Genomic DNA, 22,827 nt, shown 5'->3' with positions numbered 1-22,827 from the left:
CTCTGTTGGGCACAATGCCCTGATGCTGTGATACTGCATTCCTCGCTCTCACGTGCTGCCTCTGATGTACCTGCTCTGTTGTCCACAATGCCCTGTTGCTGTTCTGATACTGCATTCTGCCCTCTCGTTTACTGCCAATGATGTACCTGCGCTGTTGTCCACAATGCCCTGTTGCTGTTCTGATACTGCATTCTGCCCTCTCGTTTACTGCAATGATGTACCTGCTCTGTTGGGCACAATGCCCTGTTGCTGTTCTGATACTGCATTCTGCCCTCTCACGTGCTGCCTCTGATGTACCTGCTCTGTTGTCCACAATGCCCTGTTGCTGTTCTGATACTGCATTCTGCCCTCTCGTTTACTGCCTCTCATGTACCTGCTCTGTTGGGCACAATGCCTTGATGCTGTGATACTGCATTCCTCCCTCTCACGTGCTGTCTCTGATGTACCTGCTCTGTTGTCCACAATGCCCTGTTGCTGTTCTGATACTGCATTCTGCCCTCTCGTTTACTGCCAATGATGTACCTGCTCTGTTGTCCACAATGCCCTGTTGCTGTTCTGATACTGCATTCTGCCCTCTCGTTTACTGCCAATGATGTACCTGCTCTGTTGGGCACAATGCCCTGTTGCTGTTCTTATACTGCATTCTGCCCTCTCACGTGCTGCCTCTGATGTACCTGCTCTGTTGTCCACAATGCCCTGTTGCTGTTCTGATACTGCATTCTGCCCTCTCGTTTACTGCCTCTGATGTACCTGCTCTGTTGGGCACAATGCCCTGTTGATGCTGTGATACTGCATTCCTCCCTCTCACGTGCTGCCTCTGATGTACCTGCTCTGTTGTCCACAATGCCCTGTTGATGCTGTGATACTGCATTCCTCCCTCTCACGTGCTGCCTCTGATGTTCATGCTCTGGTGCCCACTCTGCCCATGCTCACGCATACACTGTGATTATACCCCTATTATGTGCAATAAAGGTAGTCAATCATGTCTCGTGGTTTGTCGTTGTCATTCATGCTTGCGTACTACAAATGTGTATTTCTATTTGCTTCTCATCAGTGGTTTCGGTAACATGACACTCCCCCTCCCTACGTCACGACCCTTGCAGGTATTCCCCTCCATGCAGCCAATGGTTTGTGCCTTACCTGCGTCGGCGTCCATGGTGGGCCAAGACTAGGACGTGGTGGATCGCGAAGAGCATCGGGAAAGCGTGTAGCGCTGGGTCCAAGGTGGCGAGCAGCTTGTGGTGGGTATCTCTGCTATGTATCTTTTCTTCGCTGTGGGGAATCCACCGTGTTCAGACAGGTTGTTTTTCCGCTGCGGTTTTATGTGTAATTTCCGCCATCTTGATTTGGGGGACGGTCTTAGACGTCAGTACGTACGGCGGAGTCTCAGGATGTGTTCCGTCCGCCGCGTGGTCGGGTGTAGTTGGGCGGCGGTGCGTGCTTTTCCGTCACGGACGGAAATTTGACACTGTTTCCTATCCTGATATGGCGGACGGAGTGTCCGCGGCAGGCGGACACGGAAAAGGCATTTTCCGCGTACTCCAGGGCCGCGGTAGCTCCTCCGTCTGCCATCCTAATGAGCCCTTTAGTGTCAGGCTGCAGAAAAGGGCTTAAGTGTGCTTATTCTGCGAAGTCACCTATGTGTTTACATGACAACACTAATCTGCCAGACATTCCTGTGACGTGAACTCTTATAAAGCCTCGCGGCAGGGCACCCTGTTTACAAACATCCCAAAAACCACTCCTAAAAGTCAGCTAGTTCTATTGAAACGTGGTTCCCACTGGACACTGGAGCAAAAAGAAAGTCAGGAGTTTTGGTGAAAAAATGAATACACTTTTCAAGCGTGAGGCATCCGGTTCGGGAAGCCCCAGCAAGGTGGCGCTCTTGTTCATCTCTGCTGTTATGGGCTTCAGAATAAAGGCGGACTTCTGTACATAAAAGTTTCATTCGGCCGATGGAACAGAAGTTCTAGAACTAAGAAGTCACAGCAAACACCTTGTCCTGTTCGGCTAACATGCAGAATACTTTCTGAATAAATATAATACAATAATAAACATGTTAGATGACATTTACTAAACTGGTTATGATTAAAAAGGCTCCTCAGTTTATGCAGGGTGGGCCTTTCCAAGTGACTGACCAGATGATCTTTTGCTCGATTGTTTTAAAAACTGAATTAAGTCCTAGTGAATTGGGAAGCATGCCGAGCTCAGCGCCCTCCTGAAGAAACCGACAGCGGACCCCACCGACCTCAAGAACTTCCGCCCCATCTCGCCCCTCCCTTTTCCGGCCAAGGTCACCGAGAGGATTGTCAACAAACAGCTCTCCCCCTCACAGTCCGGTTTCCGAGCCAACCACAGCACCGAGACCGCCCTCATCGCAGCCACCGACGACATCAGATCCCTGCTCGACAACGGGGAAAGAGATGCCCTCCTCCTCCTGGACCTCTCCGCAGCGTTCGACACAGTTTGCCACCGCACACTAATACAGCGCCTCAGCAACACCGGAATCCAAGAGAAGGCACTGGAATGGATCATCTCGTTCCTCGCCAGAAGAACTCAGAGAGTCCACCTTCCCCGTTCCGATCCGCGGCCACCGAAGTCGCCTGCGGCATACCTCAAGGATCCTCGCTCAGCCCCACCCTCTTCAACGTCTACATGAGTCCCCTCGCGGCCATCGCATGCCAACACAACCTAAACATCATTTCCTACGCCGACGACACCCAGCTGATCCTCTCCCTCACCAACGACCTCGCCACCGCCAGACGGTCACCCAAGCACTCGTCACTAGCCCACTGGACTAAGGGAACACCCTCTACGCGGGAACCACAGCAAAACCACAGAAAAGACTCCAGCGCATACAGAACGCCTCAGCACGACTCGTCCTGAAAATCCCCCGCCACAACCACATACTCGCTCACCTGAGAGACCTGCACTGGCTCCCCGTCAGCAAGAGGATCACGTTCAGACTCCTCACCCACGCTCACAAGGCTCTCCACGACCTGGGCCCCAAGTACCTCAACAACCGCCTCATTTTCTACACGCCCACCCGCCAGCTGCGTTCGACCAGCCTCGCCCTCGCCACCGTACCACGCATTCGGAGAGCCACCACTGGAGGAAGATCCTTCTCCTACCTGGCGGCCAAGACATGGAACTCCCTCCCCATCCACCTTCGGCTGACCCAGGACCATCTCTCCTTCAGGAAGCAACTCAAGACCTGGCTGTACGAGCAGTAACGGACCCCCGAGCGCCTTGAGACCCTAGCAGGTGACCAGCCCGCTATATAAATTGACTGATTGATTGATTGATTGATTGGAGTGACCCCATTATCTTTTTAATAAGCTGGAAATGTGTCAGAATGGTAGGCTACAGGGTCGGCCCTACAGCCCGCTCTGTGATATATCACAGGCTCCTCAGCTTTACCCAAGCTGATGATTTGTGTTGCCTCTTGCCATGTTGTCTGCCTAATGGGGCGATCACGCCAGCCACGAGGATCAAAGCGCGGCGGCCCCAACGTGCGTGGCCAACTTAGTGGGAGCGCACGAGCTCCACGATATATCACGCTAAACTGCGAGGGAGACAATCCCATCTGAGGCTGTGCCTGTGCTGCAGTCAGTAAGTGCCAGTAATTTGGAATTTTTATATTGTCTCCTCATTCACACATTTTTTATATGGCGCCAGCCGAGCGAATTCATTGCTGCAGTAAAACGAGAACCATAATATATATATATAAAAATTCTTAAACATATTAAGTGCATCAGTTTCCTTGCCACAAATAGAGCCGTATAGTTTCACTCCAGTGACCCCCATCGTCATCCTTTTATCACTCTAGAGTTGGCGAACAACAGTGGGTAAAGAGTATATGTGGTGATGTCTACCCCAGTACCACTGCCGGCCACTCATGCATTAAGTTTAATTGCAGTGCCGCCATTCTATAAACCATCTCGGAAAGGCAATCGACACCCTGGAATAGTGCTTCGTGCTGGCAATCAGTGCATCTGGGCGCATCTCAATTGCGTTTTTAAATGAGGAGGAATGGGAGTAAAGAGGAACAAGCATTAGCCGCGAGGCAGTGAAAGTGGCAGCAGGGGGAGGGGGCATGGGGGATTTCCTTTCGGGAGCGTGACACCATATGGTGCTGCGCGCTCAAGAAAGGAAATCGCCAAGTTGTGCACGCATTGCATTGGAAGCAATGCACGTCTTTGCTTAAAAAGCTCTGCAAATGGCATTAGGTCCCCTCCTATGCAACGCATGCTCGTTGCGTTGGACGAGACCTAAAAACGACCTAAATAAGCCAGCATTTTGCCTTATTGTTTTATTTGTTCAAGAAACAATCATGCTACTAGTACAAATATCAGTAACACGTTCAACATAATCTAGAGCAGCAACAGTCAACAAGTCAAAACAAATCTTCTCTATAAGCAATGAGCAAATAGCAACATGGACACTATGCTTCTTTCCTTACGTAACCAGGCAGAGTTAATTAGATTACTTACAGACAGTGATGGACTGGCCTATAAGGTAATCTGGCAATGTCTTAAGGGGTTGTTTCACAGATCAGTGTAAAGACTGTTTTTTAAGTTTGTTTTTTGGCTGTTTGTGAGTCTATGTTATGATCGGGTGGTTTTTCAAGTTAGTCAATCTGTGCCTGCAGCAAGCACAAATGCGTGTAGTCTCTCGTCCCTTACAAAATATAGTGGGGCGTTATAATTTTTCAACTGCCCTGATTTACAAATGTGTAACGCTTTTTTTAAGTAGCTGATTTGCAAATGAGGGACACTTAATTGGGACCCGGGACTACACTTGGTCCCTCCTTACAGCCTTGTGTTCATTCACGTAAGAAGCCGGGACAGGTTATTTTATCTCTGCAAGTCACAAATCAATTACTGCTCCGAAACACGCACTAGAGACCAAACCATTAATTTGATGCATCTGCATTTTTCACATTTGCACTCATCGTCGTGTTGCTTCACTCTACACCAGAGGTCTTCAAACTTTTGTAGGTTGAGCCCCTCCAGCTGATTTTTTTTAGATGTTGGGCCCCCCACCACCTGACAGAAATTTCTGGACTCGACCGCCACGTGCACATTCCGGGCATATTCAGCGAATAACATTCAATACAATAAGAGTGCTTAGTAAACTGCAGGTTTGTGAGTAGGTGGGTGTGGTGAAATGACAGAGGCTTATTACACAGCTCAAAACACCACTTTCCAAGATAAAATGTGTGCAAATTGTTTATACTTGGATGCTTTGTTTTACATATGACATGGATTGATAATAACACCACCAACATTAATGTGACGGGAGTGCCTGTTTTTCAGAGACGGTCAATGGATTTTTGCTACTGCCATCTTCAGGTTGTGCTCCAAATCCAGTCTTGAACAGTACTTCGTCTTTAATACCGCAAGTGCTCAGAACCCAATCTCACATAAATGGAGCGAGCTGAAAGGCAAGAGAGTTTTGATAGCAGTTTCTCCCAAAGCTGAATATTCTGCAGACATTTTCAGCCAAGACAAGGACTGTAAGGGAGACAATGTTGTCAGATGTTTCGAGAACTCCCAAACTCAGAGCTGGAACACGAGAAACAAATCTTCTCTAGAAATCATTACCAAACGTTTTAGGCAGAATTATAATGGGACAAAATGCCCACCAACCAGTTATGGATCCGAAGACAGTTAAAAGTCCACAGAGAAGGAGCTGAACAAACACCTCACTGAGAATTCCTTAGTGGTACGATAGGTTGCTTGCCTGAAGTAGTGGGGGTTTGGGACACGTCAGGCTTATGTTTAAAAAAAATAGACTAATAATAAATTAATGATGTTGCCTAGTTTACTTCAGAGCAATGTTGTCTGACAGACTTTGTGATGGTAGGGACATGTTAGGGATTTTGGGTGCCCTGGACCAAAACTATTTTGGGGGCACCTGTTCAGTACAGTTTTGAGTTTAAATGATTTATTTTCAGCTCTGCCATACCCTATTTAGCCAGGCTACTAACGGTGCATAGGCACTGTAGTCGAAATTCTAAAATCGTTTACAGTTAATATTCAGAAGTGTCTCGAACAAGGGCCCCCTGGAAGGCTGCATTGTAGTGCATTTAGATGTCTCCTTTTGTAATTTAGGAGGAAAACCTTAATGGGGCACAACATGCCCATACTTGTGTACAGGGGTGAGTGAGGCGACCATATGAAATTGGGGGCGCATGTTAGTGCAGAGTGGGATGAATGAATGTATAGTTAGTGGTGGGCTTATTGGAGTGAGATTTCAGATTGAACAGTGAGGGGGACAGGTGAGTGAAGTGTCACGAGTGCAGGTTGAGTAGTGTGCTCGTGTGACTGCAGGCTGAGGTACAGGGTGAAAAGTGCAAGTGCATTGTGAGTGCAGAGTGATCACTGTGAGTGGAGGGTAAGTGGGTGAATGGTGTGAGAACATGGTGATCAGTGTGAGTGCAGGGTGAGCGGGTGAATGGTGTGAGTGCATTGTGATCGCTGTGAGTGGAGGGTAAGTGGGTGAATGGTGTGAGTGCATCGGGGTCAGTGTGAGTGCTGGGTGAGAGTGAAAGTGAAGGGCGGGAATGAGGAGTGAGTGGTCTGAATGCAGGGTGCATTCCCAGACACTTGAAGTAACTCAGCATATTATTGACAGCAGCATAGGGTTTCAAATGTGTTAAACTATTGATATTGTGGCAGTAACCAGGAATCAGGGTGGAGGAAATAAATAATGTGCTGATCCCTCAACAAACCTCCAGTCTTATGATTACGGTTGACGGCTCATTATTTTGATGTCACAGATGGTATAAAAATAAGGAGTCATCTAAAGCTGTATTTTCAGCACTTGTCTGTGCATACTTTGAACAGCAAATATAAATAGAAAGAACTTTTTCTAGAGCTGCATGAATGATCCATGACTGATAATAAAAGGGAACAAAGATAGAAAAGGCACATTACAAATGAATCAACAAAAAGCAATTTGAAAGCTGTTTAAATAACACATGGCTGGCTGGCATTTTGCGCGCCTGCCTGTGTAATTGTAAAATAAACTTTCAGGGACGTTTTAAGGATTTTGGGGCCTGTGGGCCAAATGTATTTTTGGGGCCCCTGTTCGGACCAGCTTTGATTTTATGATCTAGTCTCAGCTCCTTCATCCTTTCTTTGGTCAAGTACTAAATGTGTGTACATAGGATATTCAGGGATAGTGATGTGTGTTTTCAGTATGTAACACAACAGCAGTTCACTAATATTACTGTAAATAATCTGTCACCACCTTCTATTTCTCATATGTGAGGTCATGTATTGATCTAAATAAACTTTTTATATGGAAGTCGCATGACGCATAAACACATTTTGTCTGCAAAATGTATGTAATAGACTTTTACACATTAAAAATGAATGATTGAAAAACTTTATTTACAACACTGTGTTTTAAAATGATTCAAGGTCATGAGGGCAAGACTCTGTAGAATAGAGCTGGCTCTTTCAGTCCCCCCCACCCAACCGCTTTATTTATTTATTTATGCGTTTTTATATAGCGCAGACTGTACCCGAAGGGGTCAGAGCTCTTCACAATAGGAACAGAACTGATACATGAGAACATTACAAGTGAACAAATTACAAAAGCAAACACTAATTTACATGAGGCAAAAGTGACAATCATGAGTAAACAAATACAAGAGGAAGCAAACGGAGCATTATGTCCCTGGAAACTTTGTCTCCGTTCTGGGAAGAGCTAACTCTCCCAGGAGGAGGTTAATTCACAGAGCTGACATGCTTCAGGTGCAGTTGGAGGCGAGGGGTCTCCTCTGCTAAAACTAAAAGCATGTCCCACTGCAGCTGAAGCTGTCAGCTCTTTGATTAACCCCCTCCTGGGAGAGTTAACATAACAAAAGAACTGGCACCCCCTGCTCTATCGATCTCACCTCCCTCCCCCCTCCCCCTTCCACTTACCGGAGTCCGGAGTCCTTCAAGAAGACTTGCACGGACAGATGGATGACTGCAGGGCACAAAGGTAAGATTGAAGTGGAGTGCGTGCCCCCCCTGGAAAGGTGTCGCGCCCCCCCAGGGGGGCGCACCCCACAGATTGAAGAACACTGCTCTACACCAAAGACTGATCAAAGAATATAAAAGAGTTAAAAAGGCGGCATGCCAGGAAGGCAAAACGATTACTGAGGCAGGTTGGTAAAGTGCAGTGGTTGAAGAAGCATTTAGTACAGATTTTGCGAGGGTAATGACCTGAAGAAAAACAGCCAATGAGTGGGTGTGAATAAAAGTGAGAACAGGAGTAATACTACAATCATAAATACGTGTGGTCATTTTAATTACCTCCGGAATGGACAATTATTTTAAAATAATCATGTGACAAAGTGCTGCCGGGCAGTAAGTTGGAAGTGCAATAGCTCATTAAAAAAATACTTCCCTCACTAAATATGCGTATTTATATCACTCCATCTGTTCACTATGGGTATTTACACAGCATGCAACATGACCAGAAGTGGGTGTAGTGTTAGTTTGGGGTGCATCAGCTTTTACTGCATCTTCCTAACCTAGACCAAAAGTGTGAGGAGACTCCATCTGAGGTGAAAGCTTAAGTCGTCCAGAAGAAAACTGTTCTTCAGACTCCTTACAAAACGAAAGTCCACGTGGGTTCAGGGGGTTCCATTCCGGGCACAAATTACTCAGTGTTCAACTCAGAGTGGGGATGAGGGGTGCAGGTATCCCCCTAAACACAAAAGAGGGATGTAGGGGACTAGTATGTGCAGGTCATTGCGACACAATCACTTGTTTTTCTAAAGAGAATGGGAATAAACAATAGGAGGCTAGTGGAGGCATATAGGCATAGGTAAAGCTAAGGTAAGTGGCACACTTTCGCTTTCTCTCGCACAATAGTGAGATTGCGAGAGCAACAAGTAAAAATAATGTGTGGGGGAGGAGAGGTGTGTGCGTACGCTTGAGAGTAACCAGCTCATTTTTTAAGCACATTCTCGTGCCTGTGGTGCGCCCCTGTGTGCTCCCACAAGGTGAATGCCGCCACAAGCACGAGTATGTGCTTCGGTCTCCTATGCAGCGTATTAGCGCTGCCTAGGTGAGACCTAAAAATGACCGTAATGGTGGTATTGACGACCTCTGTATTCGACATAGACTGTGCTGCTCTGTATGCTGTAGGGTAGGAAAGAAAGAACAGTGTGAATTATACAACCGCAATCCTTTGGATGAAGAGGGCTGGCTGAAGTCCCCTTTAAGTAAGCATATTATATATACAAATATCATAAAATCAAACGGTCTTTGCTAATTCCAGACCTAATATTATATTTCAGAGTCATTAGATGATTGTAGACTGTACTTGTGAACTGCAGTGAAAACCTTTCACAATACATGTTTAGGCAATGAAACAGTCTGTTTTATGCATTCCTCCAGGTTTTTAAATCCATTCATATTTTTGTGGCATTGACTGGCTTAGAAATTTGGGAAACAAAGGATCTGATAGAGGTGGATACATCAGTTCAAACCAGCCTCGAAAGGTTTTCAGCTTGGAAACATGATGAATTGCTGAACAGGAATGCTCATGACTATGCTCTGTTATTCTCGTAAGTTCCAACATGTTGTGTATTCCATTCATGTATACAGAGAACATTGCTGTGGTGCCGCACTGTGCAAGCCACTACCAACTTAAGAAACATTTACTGTAGATTTAGCCTTATTCAAGTCATTCAGTTAGAAAAATGTAAGACAAATTATTACATTTTAAGAGGAGATAATGTAGTTTGAAACACATATTAGAGATAAAGAGGGTAGCTGGGATATATTACTCTGTCCCCATGACGGAGGGACAGTACAGCGTCCACCCAATTTATAAAGGAATGCCAAGCAGGCGGTCATTTATGAAAGCATTGACAGGAAATATCATTAATCAGTTCATGTTAATGCATTTTACTCTATGCAACAGGGCTGCATCAGCAGGACACAGTCCTGTTGCACAGAGTATATATTATGTTTACAAAAAGAAAATCCCCAAACTGGATTTCCTTTTTGTAAAGAAAAAATATGTTTTCCTTATCATGGGCAGGCTTCTTCCATGGCGGGGGAAAATTACATGTTTATACTGCTCCTTACTGCCAGGTAAAACCTGGCAAGATTACATGTCCGTCAATCTCCATTGGGCTGGTTGACATGTAGCCATTTCTCTGACGGCCCTTACTCCCAAGGGGAATTGGAGAACTTTGACCACTGTGGAGACAGAGTATTTTCAGCTGTGGACAAATTTAAAGTCCACCTGCATTTGAATTGGGTGGCAGGACCTTCATGTTAAAGATATGTATACTTTGTTACTGATGCTATTGAGTATACTTATGCCAACGTATAAATTACCCCCAAACTGCTGTTGGAAGGTCTGATCACCTCTGTAGTTAAGGCTGAAACCCACTCCATATGAAATGCTTTTTTGGCATCTTCAGTAACTTTGTTGTACCTTAAACTGGGCCTTGGCAGGTGACCAGGCTCAGCTTTCCATCTACCTCTGTTGGCCCTTGGCCAGCTCTAGTATCCACATTCTTGTAGGCCCACTCTCCTCTGCTACATTCTTCTCCCTCTGCCTGCTTCTGCAATACTCTCTTCTCAAACCTCTTCCTACTCTCTTTACCACTGTTTATGCTGCTGCTCATGCCCGTTTCTTGCCTGTTTTTCTCACCCTCCACTTCAGTCTTTTTCCTGTTGCTGTGTTCTCACTTTATTCCTTCTACCCTCTTTGAGCACTTTTGATCCACTTTGTCTGCTGACCCATTTTCCCATTTCTCGCTCCTTTCTTCTGCCTCTCCACCTCCACCTTCTCTTACCTGCCTTCCCCTGTCCGTATCTGCTCATGCTTCGCCTTTCCACCTATTTGCCATCCCCACCCAGTGCCTCTTAGCACACCTCCCAGGACCAACTTAAGGGGCAAAGGAAAGCCTCTCTGTACCCGTCTGTGCCTGGACAGGCACCCAGCACCAGGAAGACTAGTCCAACCGCCACTCATTGCTACATGTCTATACACTTCAGCCCTCAACCCTGGACACCGCCACTATCACTGCAACCATGCCGCCTCATACTCTACAGTAAGATCTTTCACTTGCACCCTCTGCCAGTCCACCTGTCACAATATGCTTCCAAACCTCTCAGCTGTAGCCAGCCCACTCGACGTGTAACACCAGCTAACACCACCAGCTTGCCTGCAATCTCAACACTTGCTCACTCAGCAAACATGCCATCGAGGTCTCGGACCTTCTCAACACTCTTGCACCTGGCATCGTCGTCCTAACTGAGACCTGGCTGAACTCCGCATCAGACCCTGACATTGCTACCCCTGTACCTTCAGGATACAGAAACTCTGACAGCATGAACAAGCCAGGTGGAGGAATCGCCATCATCCACAGTACTCAAGTTCAAGTTCAGTTCAAGTTTATTATGTTTTCGGCTCTCAAAAGAGGGCCACATATAACAATCACATAACTATACACCAATAGATACAGTAAAAATCACAATAAAAGCCGATTGAAGGATCACAACATGAACACTGGCCGAACAATCATCAAATAACATCTACAGGTTTCATTAATAAATATCTAAAAAACCCTTAAAAAAGTTAAAAATTTTGAAGCAAAACATTTCATTGGGTGGACAATAAAGGGCATGAAAGAAAGTATTTACATTAAGAATTCCTAATTGTAGACAAATAGATTTTAACCATTTAGAGCGCAATGGACGTAATGTAGGACAAATAAACAGAACATGATTTCGGTCCTGCACTGCCTTATTACAAAAGTTACATACAGGAGATGTTCCATACCACTTTGCTAAAAGTGAATTTAAAGGAAGCAAATCATGTCTTAAAAGGTACCATAGCCTTCGGACTCGATGAGGGATATTCCAGGAAACATACTGCTGGGCCTGCTTTACTGAATACGTGCTTAGGAGTAAATTGCCACCCTTCTTTTCATGTAAAGCAGTCATATCCAATTTAAAGCAGAGTTCCCAAGATGCATGTTTCAGCTGAGACTTTAGTTGAGAAGGAGAGAGTAAGAACAAAGTACTTTCGTCCAACTCTAACATTGTTACAGCTTTTCTAAAATTTTTTACCATTAATGAGAACTCGTTTAGATTGCCCAGCAGTTCCTTTTTAATATGTGCCCGTAAGGAACCCGATTCACCTCTGGCCAAACAGGCCACCCATCTTACCAGGGCAATCAACCCCTGTACCCAACAGCTCCGAAGGCCAAATTCCAGCCTGCATGCGGTCACGGAGCAAGCTGTATTAAAGGAAGAAATTCTTCTTAGAACCTTTCCCTCCATTAACTGCAAAAACCTCCAATGCCTTAACTCCACCAGTTCTATTCCGTAAAGCAGAGTTGCAGGGATTTTTGCTCTATACACTTCCAAAAATCGGGCAAAGTGTCTTTTCCCTGTAGCAGAATACAGGGAACATAACCCCATACCATGAGCCAATGCCTTACGAGAATTATGTTCAATATGGGGTTTTTCGCTTAGGTTTGCCGAGATTATTTTACCTAGAAAGGTGTAAGTTTTAACCACCTCTAGTCTCTGGCCTCCTATAGCCCATCCTAAGTTTACAGACCTACATTTTTTTCTTCCAGTAATGCACATGATTTTGCTTTTGGAGGCATTAATCTTCATAAAATGTGCTTCTGCAAATAAATGTAAAGCTTGCAGGCGATTAGACAAGCCCTTAGGAGTTAAGTCTAAAATGAGGATATCATCCGCATACATTAAAACAGAGATGGATGAACCTCCAACTACCGGGGCTAAACCAACACCTGCAGCAATGGAAGCAGGTAGGTCCGCAATATATAATGAAAACAACATGGGGGCCAATAGACACCCCTGTTTTAATCCGTTCAAGGATGGGATAGTCTGTGAAAGACCCCTTTCTCCGCCTTGTAACACCTTACACCAGGTATTCGAGTGAAGGGATCTTACAAGTTCCAGTAGATGGGGCGGCATACCCAATACAACAAGCTTTCTCCACAGCGTCGGACGGTCCACCTTGTCAAACGCTGCGTAGAAGTCTATGAATGCCGCGTATACTCCACCTCCTCGCACTCGTACATACTTGTCCATAATCACTTGAAGAGCAGTTAAGTTATCAAGTGTACCATGCTCTTTACGGAACCCAGTCTGTTCCAAAGGTAAAATACTATTTGCCTCCACCCAATCCGTAATTAATATTAAAAGACACTTAGCAAAAACTTTTCCGATAGAATCCAGAAGAGCTATCAAACGGTAGTTCATGGGTTTGTCCCGCTCTCCCTTCTTAAATAAGGGTATTAATATACTTCCCCTCCAGGATGCAGTACTCCATGAAATGCACCATCGCAATGGATGACACCACCCAAGCAATGGAACACCTCAACTTCATTATCCTAACGGATAAGAAGTCCACCATCAGGGGAACCCTTGCACACCGTCCACCAAGACTTCAAACCATCTTCTGCAACCTCATCACTAATGTTATTGCCCCTCTTACCATCTACTTGAAGGAGTTCATGTTCCTGGGTGACATCAACTTCTACCTTAACAACAAAACCGACCCAAACTCCACCAAACTCCTGGACAGTCTGAACAACATTGGCCATACCTAACTCGTACACAACCCCAGGCATATTGCACGAACCATGCTTGACCCAATAGTCACCTCCAGTGACCATATCAAATACAGTTATACCACTGAACTCACATGGACTCACCACTTCATCATCGACTTCATGCCTCAACAACAACAAGCCCCTTAGTCCTTTCAAAGTAGATTAATGGGATCAGACCAAAAGCTTCTAGGCACTCATGGGCAGCAATCTAGCTAAACCCTAGACCCATTTCCAGCAGTTTCTGCAAAACCACTTAATTTCACCCAAGATTGCACATTATCACCCGGAGGAAGGTCACATCAGCTTTTTTCTCCCCGGCTGGAGGAGTATTAAATTTGACCAATGGGTGCTTCAGATTGTGGTTACTATTATTACCTACTCGTTTGGGTTCTTTTGGCTAAGGGAGCAATAGAGAAGATGCCGGCATCAGAGATTTGGACTGGCTGTCATTCTTTCTATTTTCTGCTGCTGAAGAAGGACAGAGGCCCTCACCCCATCCTAGATCTTCATCTTTGGAACTTCTTCTGAAGCACAAGTTCAGAATGCTCTCCTGGCTCAAGTCCTGTCTGCCCAGGACTGTGAAGACTGGATAGAGCCATAGGAATTGTAGAACACCTATTTTATTTGATTATAGGTAGACCAAGAGCACTTTCACTTCTCTTCCAGGGGATCCTCATCAATAGTCATAAGCTCTGAACATTCCCCCTATGTGCGGGGATCCTTGAGCATATATTAAATAAATGCACCATTGACATTGAGTTTTTATTTGGTGAACCTTTCACCAGACTCAGACCTTTCTGTATAGCAGAGAAAGAGAGCACAAGGTGCAAAATACAGTCTTTATTGAATGAAAACGTCAAGGAAAAACAAAGGCATTGTTAGCCAATAAGCTACATTCAAAGCATAACAGCAAATACTTGCACTGTACCTTTAAAACCTCCAGGACTTTCTGTAGCACATCATACCCCAAAGATGACAGTTATGTCATTGGTTTTTTCCAGATTCTTTAGTGAGTATCCTTGTGCATTGAGAACTCCAATTTCTTGACTTTTTTTGCTTCACTCAACATATTATTCTATCTGAAGTGAAGGAAAAAAAATTCTGACAGGAAATTGAATTTCTTTCTGTCAACAATGCCCTCTCTCTTTGTCAAGTTCCCTGCTGTGTGTAAAAAAGAAGGTACAGACTTCCCTCCATTCAGTCTGTATCATGTGTCTACCGGACACTCATCTGCCTCAGTCTTGCCATCATTGCCAGAAACTCTCTAAAATATAACATAGGGAGCAAATAAACCTCCATGGTCTACAAGAGATAGGACAAGCTGGTTCAGCAGCTGGACTTCTTCCATCTTCCTCTAGGAATACTACCTCTCTTCACAAGGTGATCGCCAGAGGCAGATCTGCTGACAGGTGAGAAAAAAGATAAACATGATCCACATATAGGAATTGACATTGACAGTGCCCTAAACCACGACTCTACACTGGAAAGGCATCCATTGACGATGACACACTACCGCAAGACATCGAAACACACATTGTTGAGGGAAGTTTCATTGTCAGCCAACCATCATTCGATGTCAACACATGCTTCGAGGAAGAAATCTCTGTCGATGGCAGGTCACCTCCGATCAATGTGGAGACAAGTAACAGCTGGCAGACACTCCGTCAACAGTCGCCCATCGCCGTTCAAAGTTGAGGCATACTCCGACAAAGATTCTATCAAAGATGTCACTTTGCTGTTCAACGTCAAGACCCACTTTGCTTAGAGAGTCTCCGTCAGAAGCAGCCAGGTGCCATTTGACCGTGAGCCAGACAACTCCTGGGCAATCTCCATCTCTGTCAAACAGGCAAAGTCAACATTGAAACAGACACCTCCTTGGCAGTCTTCCGCGATGGCATCCAGGCACCATTCGACATTGAGACTTCACTCCCCAACTAAGGCTTCATGTAGGGTCTCACATAATGATTTCTTCCACAAGACCCCCATTAATGTCAGCACCTCATTGCTCAATGTCCAGGTAAACACTGCCAGTCCAACATCGAAGCATAACTCATTGGACAGACAAGTGTTACAGACGCAAGCTTCAACTGCTGCATCAGGCACATCCTCCCGCTCATCAGCAGGTGGACAAATATCTCATCAACCAGATGCTCCTCAGACCCCTATTTGCTTTACTCCACAATGGATGGAAAGTGTCCGTCAATGGCCAGTTCCACATAGTCTGGATTTACAGTATCCGGGATATATATTGCCCTAGCCTCCCTTCGAGTGGCTCTAGTGAGAATCCTAAAGAAATATAAGGCTTCAGATCAAGACCCTTTATTTCTGAGAACCAACCCTTCACTAGACTCAGTCATTATAGCAGCCTCCAAAAAGATGCACTCCATCATAGCTTCATCATCCATTTCCATGGACAAGGACAGTAAACAGATGGATTCCTTGGGAAGAAAAATGCGTAGCACATCTGTCTCATTTACAAGGTGTCTAGCACATCAGCATTACTGGTGACATATGACAGGTCTCTCTGGGACTCACTGTCCAGATTTATAGAAAGGCAACCCAGGGAAAACAGGACTTACAGGAGATTCTGCAAGAAGGAGGTCTGGTGGCTAACCAGGTAATTAGCACTGTGGCAGGTGGCTTTGATGTGGCTGTGCACGGATATTCAAATGGAATTTGTGCCTGGTGTTTATCCTGGCTTTGTCTGAGAGGCCTTAAGCCAGAGGCACAGCAGCATATCCTAAACCTTCAGTTCACTGGCAACTCATTATTTGAGGCCCACACAGATGACAAGATGGCCAAAATGAAAACCTAGTTAGACACACTCAAGGCAGTTGGTCTTGAGAAATGGAAAGACTTCCACTGAAGATACAGGCCTTATGACAAGTGCCCCTCTCATCAGAGGGTTCACATACCTCAATCGGCTCTACGTCAACAACAACACCAACAAGTCCGATCTCACTCTCAGTCCAGCAGATCAGAGCGTGGATGAGGAGCTAATCGCCAACCACCAGCTTCCTCCAAGACACCAGGCAAACAATGAGTACCCACTTCCCGTGTCTCTGTTACCCACTCTGGTGGGGAGAAGTATCACCAAACATCTGAACGAGACAACTGGATCTGCAACAGTCCCCTCCTCCCGACTGTTCCAAGTTCAAAAGTCTATTGCCACCAGCAGCTGCTGCTACAGAGCCTCCACTCAACTTTGCAAGAAGGCCACAGAGGAGGTTCAACCCACTCAAAGGGGAGTAGGAGTATAATCTTGGTATTTCCAGATAAGGACAAAAGGTCCTTAGGGCTATGAGGCCTGCTAGATGGGTGACCTAACTATTCCACAAACAGTGGTTTGTAGGCATGGCAAACAAGAATGTCTGTGATGTTGACTTTTCCATTTTATCTGCTCCAAAACACACAGTCTGCCATCGCAGTGGATTTGTGGTTGATGAGGGGTCTCTGAGGGTGGCACAATACATGCTGCAGCACTTAGAGACACTCTCTGGTCACAAGGCCCTTAGTACCAGTGGTACCTTTTATAACAGACTTATATGTGTGGCAATTCTGGAAACAAAGGTACAGTTTTGGGAAAAAGGCACTGGGAACCTGACTAGCAAGGACCCAGTGCACATTCAGTCAAAGTGCCTCAGGAATCAGGTAAAACGTTTAGTGTAACCATACAAAAAGGGGCAATCTCCTATACCTCCCATATGGGGGACTCTGGAGCAGTTATTTAAAAAACAAACAGAGGCGGGGGAGAAAGAGGTTTAGGTTTGCTGTGGACCCAACCTCCTATCTTATATGAAAAAACAAATAAAGTCCACCCGTTCTTCAAAGTGACTATCCTTCCAGTAGTTGTTGTTCTAATCAGAGAAAACGATACGTTTTCTTAAAATAACCCTCACCCACCAGAAGGTCCATTGGTGGCATGCTTCATCATAGGGTTCTTCATGCCACGCTGCGGGACAGGGCATGCTACGACCGATGAAGGTGTTTGCTATATACTACTTCACATTTACTTTTTCTTACTTCGGAAAAGACAGAAGGCATATGTGACAGAAATGCTACATTTTTGGCACCATAAAATAGGCTATATTTCCAATTATTTTGAATAACTTTAAAAAAAATAGAAAAAAGGCATAAGCCTTTAAAAGTCGAAGAAAGATTAAAAAATGACCTTTTTAAAATGTCCTTCACAAGCTCTTACATTTTTATTAAAGTAGGAGAAGAGGAAATATATGGGAATGAGGCTGTATAGGTTGCAGCATTGAAAATAGCAAGGCTAAGACACTGTACCTTTAACTGCATCTTGACCTCCAGGACCCCTTATCATGCCCTGCAGGTGGCTGTTTACTCAACTCTTTTTTCCTGCTAACAGAATCCTGGAGCACAGCTCTGCCTTTTATGGCATTTTTCTCTCAATGTTTTTTCTGTTGCTTTATAAAGTGATTCACTTGATGTCCTTAGGAGCATAGAGTATTTTTATATATTTTTAAAGAAATAAATATATTAAATTTTTCGCAAAATTACATCTCTTTTTCGGAACTGCCCAGAATGTGGCAGAAAAATGGCAAAAAACAAACCTGCAAAACCCTATATCTGATTCATAAAATGTCATCTCTTTTTTCAAACTACCCAGAATGTAGAAGAAAAATGGCAAGAAGAGATCTGAACAGTATCGGCATCGTATGTTTGCCTGACTCTCATGGCTGCTGTAAAGGCTGCACCATTCCTCCGTTGTGAAAAATATAAACCACCGTATCTGGATCCACATTTTTCTTTTGCTCAGATCCTATTCCAGACGCTATCATTGACTCAGCTGCTTGGAAACTACATGCCATTGTTCTATCCCCTACCTTACCTCCTTACAAGGAAAGCAAAATATTTGATCTAGTGGACAGAACTGTGTACACGACATCTGCGGTTTCTGTGAATGCTGCTAGAGGAACTGTTTTCCAAGGCATTATGATATATCTCTGTGGGACTCATTTCACAGTTCTTGGGAGATATTCCCAGAGATAAACATCAGGACTTCCAAGAAATTGTTAAGGAATGATTGGATCAAACTAGGTCGTCAATACTGCAGCTGATTCCTCCACTCTAGTGGCCAATGACTATTGTCATGGCCTAGCAGTCTGTGCTCTCCTTGGCTGAGATTCACAGGCCTGAAACCTGAAGCCCAACACCACATTCTGAACCTGCTGTTTTAAAGAAACACTTTATTTGGCTCTCATGTTGACTATTAGATATCTCAAATTAAATCTTAGCTTGGCAATCTAAAAACTGATGGAATATATATAGAAAGGGCAGAATTTAGTAGACAATCCAATAGGCCCTATGACTGCTCGCACTTCCACCAGAGGATTCAATCCCCTCATTGGCTTCAAGGGCAGCAACAGAACCAATCATCTCAAAAGCCACACAGAAAACAGCAACAGCGCCACAGTCACCAAACATGGGCTGTAAGTAATCATCTGCCCAAGACACTAAACCAAACAGTGGCAAACAATGACCTTTCTCTTCTCTCTCCTCTGTTACCCACTCTGGTAGGCGGCAGTATAAAATCTTATGTACAAGAGTGGCAACCACTTAAAAATTGGTTCTAAACATTGTTGAACATGGATACTTTCTTAGATTCATTCATCTTCCTGCATCCATTCCAATGAAGAAACCATCCGTCTTCCATTGGGAAAAACTGCAACAAGAGTCTCTACACCTCCATGACTGCAATTCAATAATTAACATAACAAAGAGGTCACAGAGCCCCACAGAGTGTGTTCTTCAGTTTACAGTGATTCAGTATACTTGGGGACAGTGCTGCAGGGTTTCAGAAATGCATGTTCTGTTTGCTACTGTTTAATCTTCAGTTTCTCCTTCAAAATCTAGGGGGTATTGTCTCCTTTGTTCTCCGACTCCATAATCTGGGAGATGATTTTCCCCTGCCACTATGCCCTAGAACAAACCCTAATCTTCCAGGCCCAGTGCCGGAAAATCATTTAAACATATTGCCACAGACTTCGGCCTCACCAGCAAATAAATAAGGACCTCATGTGTCACAGTGTTAAAGGCAGCTGAAATATCTAACAAGACGTGGGCTGATTGCCACATATCATTCTTAGCCTGCTCTAATACAACTACCAGTCTTACTTCAGTATCACGAAGGACCCAAAATACTACCTATGTAGTTAATTCAGTGCATAAATCATTATTACTCTAGTATTGTATCGTTTTAATAGATTCACATGCTTAAATCATTCCCCGACGTCAAGATGGAGGTCCTTGGTACATTATAATAGCAATGCAAAGTTAAATATACACTAGAAAGACCTTAGTCCCTTTAGTCCTGTAACACATCACATTGCAGGGATGTGTAATTCATATAGCCTAAAGCCCTGGACATATTGCTTGGGGTCAAGGGCAACAAGTTTACATGTGTATTTTGTCCTTGAGACAAGTAAACCCAACCCTCTACAGCACCAACCCTTTGGCTGCCAGTTTACACTACCACATTATGTATCAGGGAAGAACATTGCCTGCAATAAAGGTAATATTTTTTTCCATATGTTAATGCTGTTGAAAGTCTTCATTATTAGGGTGAGATCTCTAAGTAAATGTAACCTCTGACTGCACTACTGACAGTGGTTCCAGGATAAAAATGTGTATACACGTTTTCAAAGTTTAGCAGTATGAGGCTATGTATAATCCTCCCAGCATGTTCTCTGGTTTGATGCAAATATTTGTGGAAGCTCCAAAGCAAGATTGATGATGCTTTCTCTTCAAAATGAAATGTTCATTAAAAAAATTAAAGGAGAAAAAAACATTGTTAAACCACTGTAAAATTTCAGGTACCATTTCCTTGCAGCATCATTTAGTAACAAATGTTGATGCATGCTAGTATTCTAGCACGGAGAGAACTATGCATAAAATAAATCTTACCCTGCTCCCCTATGGAAGAAGAATGGATCTATTCCATCCAGAGGGTATCTGCATTAGATTGATCTAGTAAACAGGTCAAGAAAACCAGATTTTGGGGAATTTGTGATGATTGGGTTGAGAGGTCTGCTTAAATTGCATTGTATTGAATATTATATAACTATTTTTAGCTTTCTTAACTTTAAATTACTTACACACGTCTGGAATGTTTTCTCTTTCCTATCCCTCTTTTATTTTATAGTTTCTTCATTTTAGAGTTTCTTCTTTTTTTAATTTTTATTTTTTATGGTCCAATGATTAAGAATATGCTAAAGAGGATGCTGGGTGGCTGGGCCCCGGAAGTCGCAAATAAGGAAAAGCAACTGGATAAAAGCAATATCAAGATTAGGCGTTGTCTTCCCTCCAAGAAGCTACATTTGTTGACCCGGAAATAAAACTATCTCTCTCTCTCTCCATTGTGGAGTGACCGGGGATAAACAACAGCTAGCTAGTTTTGTTTGGTTGATATACTCCTTCCTTGAATTCTATGCATATTGTTTATAGATGAGGACATAAAAAAAAATCAGCAACGTCGTCAAACTCGATGACGACAACAACCTCTTCAACGATATCACATACATTGACTGCCACTATAGTTTTGATGGCGTTTCTCACATCTCCGTCAATAGCTCAACTGATGACGTCAGAGGAAAAAGCACAAAAAAATCAAAAACAGGACAGACTAAGGCATTTGACTCCTGAGCACATCACATCACAGCTGTTGGAGGAGCAAGCCTCTGATGATGATGATGATGATGACAATAGAATGTGGCAGCCACCACAATCAAAGTAGGGACTGCTGCTCCTGAACTGCAGCGTAAATTCGAGAATAGGCTATCCCAGCATGCTCTCATAAATACAAAGCAACAATACTACGGGCATATTGAAAAAGAAATAACAATAATTCTGCATGCGCATACCGACTACAAACAAATGTAAAACACCTGAAAACAGGAATAATACTCAGAGTAGAATTAAAAAAATATATAAGGTAAATAAATAAGCAATAAAAAGAAGAATATGTATGCTCTAAAGACAAACAAAAACAATGTATGGAATGTCAAATGCGATGAGGATTATATGAGCAAAATAGCAGAAGGGATTTTTCACCTATGTGAACCCCACAGATATTGGGGCACAACGATATTACAGGAATAAAGCAGAAACTCAAAAGAGTCCTGGGGATATGGTAAAGAGGACCCTTGAGCAACAACAAACAGGAAGCAGCAACATCGATTTAAAGGGGGTCAGCAGGGGACCCACAGGGAAGGCGAATACAACGCAGGAGACCAACACGGACAGGACTGGTTCACGATCTTAGTCTAAATTTCATAAATGATCAGACACATAGCGGTTCCTGAAATGAAGTTATAAGGGCAAACAAACATCAGTGAAGATAAAAATACAGAAAAATCGATCCCCGTAAGGAGAGCTATTCCGAGATGTGCCGAATGGATCCAGAAACGGCACGGTGACCACGACAAAAAAAGTGGCAGAAGCAAAAAACTAGAGGGGTGAAATTAAGCTTGCAAAGTGCACCATTATTCAATAAAGTCTTATATTAGCATTTTCCCAAGGGTTGTACGCGTTAAGACACCTTTTGTTTGTATTGAGCAAAAAAATCCAGAACACTTTGTGTTTTTTTCAGACAGCAACACTGTCTCACCCTTTCTGTGGAATGATTTTTTTAATGATCGTCCAGCGGAGATAAGTTCCTGAGTGTTTCATTTCCCTCCACTGTTGGACCTAAGGGGCAGCCAATCTGCCAAAGAGGATGTTGGATTTGTGATCTCCTATTCTGATTCTACACTCACCTCCTGTTTCGCCTATGTATCCAATCTCGCATGGGTAAAGGTAGTGATAAATAATATTCAACAAACAGCAGATTTTCATACCTTTAAGGTAGATAGTTCTTTCACCACTATTGATAGCATTGGCCACTATTGCATTAGCACAAGCACGAAAGGTACCACATTTGTGGTTGCCCTTGATAGGATCATTACCTGTAATAGACTTTTCACAAAATCCTTCAAGTTCACACAACTTCACTCTAACTAGCAGGTTGCGAAGATTGTGATTTCTTTTGAAGACAAGCATGGTTCATGCAAGTTTAGTCTCATCATTGTAGATAGTCAGCGAATGCCATTAGGCATTGACAATTTGTTTGATCCTTCCTTCCATATTGGAATGGCTGGTGACACAGAGCAGTTTGCCCTCTGTTTGTTTGTTCTTAGTTCCAA

At 44.0% G+C, this 22,827-nt stretch overlaps 1 protein-coding gene across 3 annotated transcripts in view; it reads left to right on the top strand.

Moving 5' to 3' along the window:
* Positions 1-22,827, top strand: part of LOC144791743 (zinc metalloproteinase-disintegrin-like lachestatin-1) — a 4,387,327-nt gene that overhangs the window by 1,810,927 nt on the left and 2,553,573 nt on the right. For all 3 annotated transcript variants that reach the window (XM_078666511.1, XM_078666510.1, XM_078666512.1), the window contains one exon: positions 9,405-9,574. In XM_078666511.1, coding sequence (XP_078522637.1) covers positions 9,405-9,574 — 170 coding nt within the window. The remainder of the gene's footprint in view (positions 1-9,404; positions 9,575-22,827) is intronic.

This window comes from Lissotriton helveticus, chromosome 11, assembly GCF_964261635.1.
Source record: "Lissotriton helveticus chromosome 11, aLisHel1.1, whole genome shotgun sequence".
Classification (NCBI taxonomy): Eukaryota; Metazoa; Chordata; class Amphibia; order Caudata; family Salamandridae; genus Lissotriton; species Lissotriton helveticus.
This window is presented reverse-complemented; position numbering and strand designations above follow the sequence as displayed.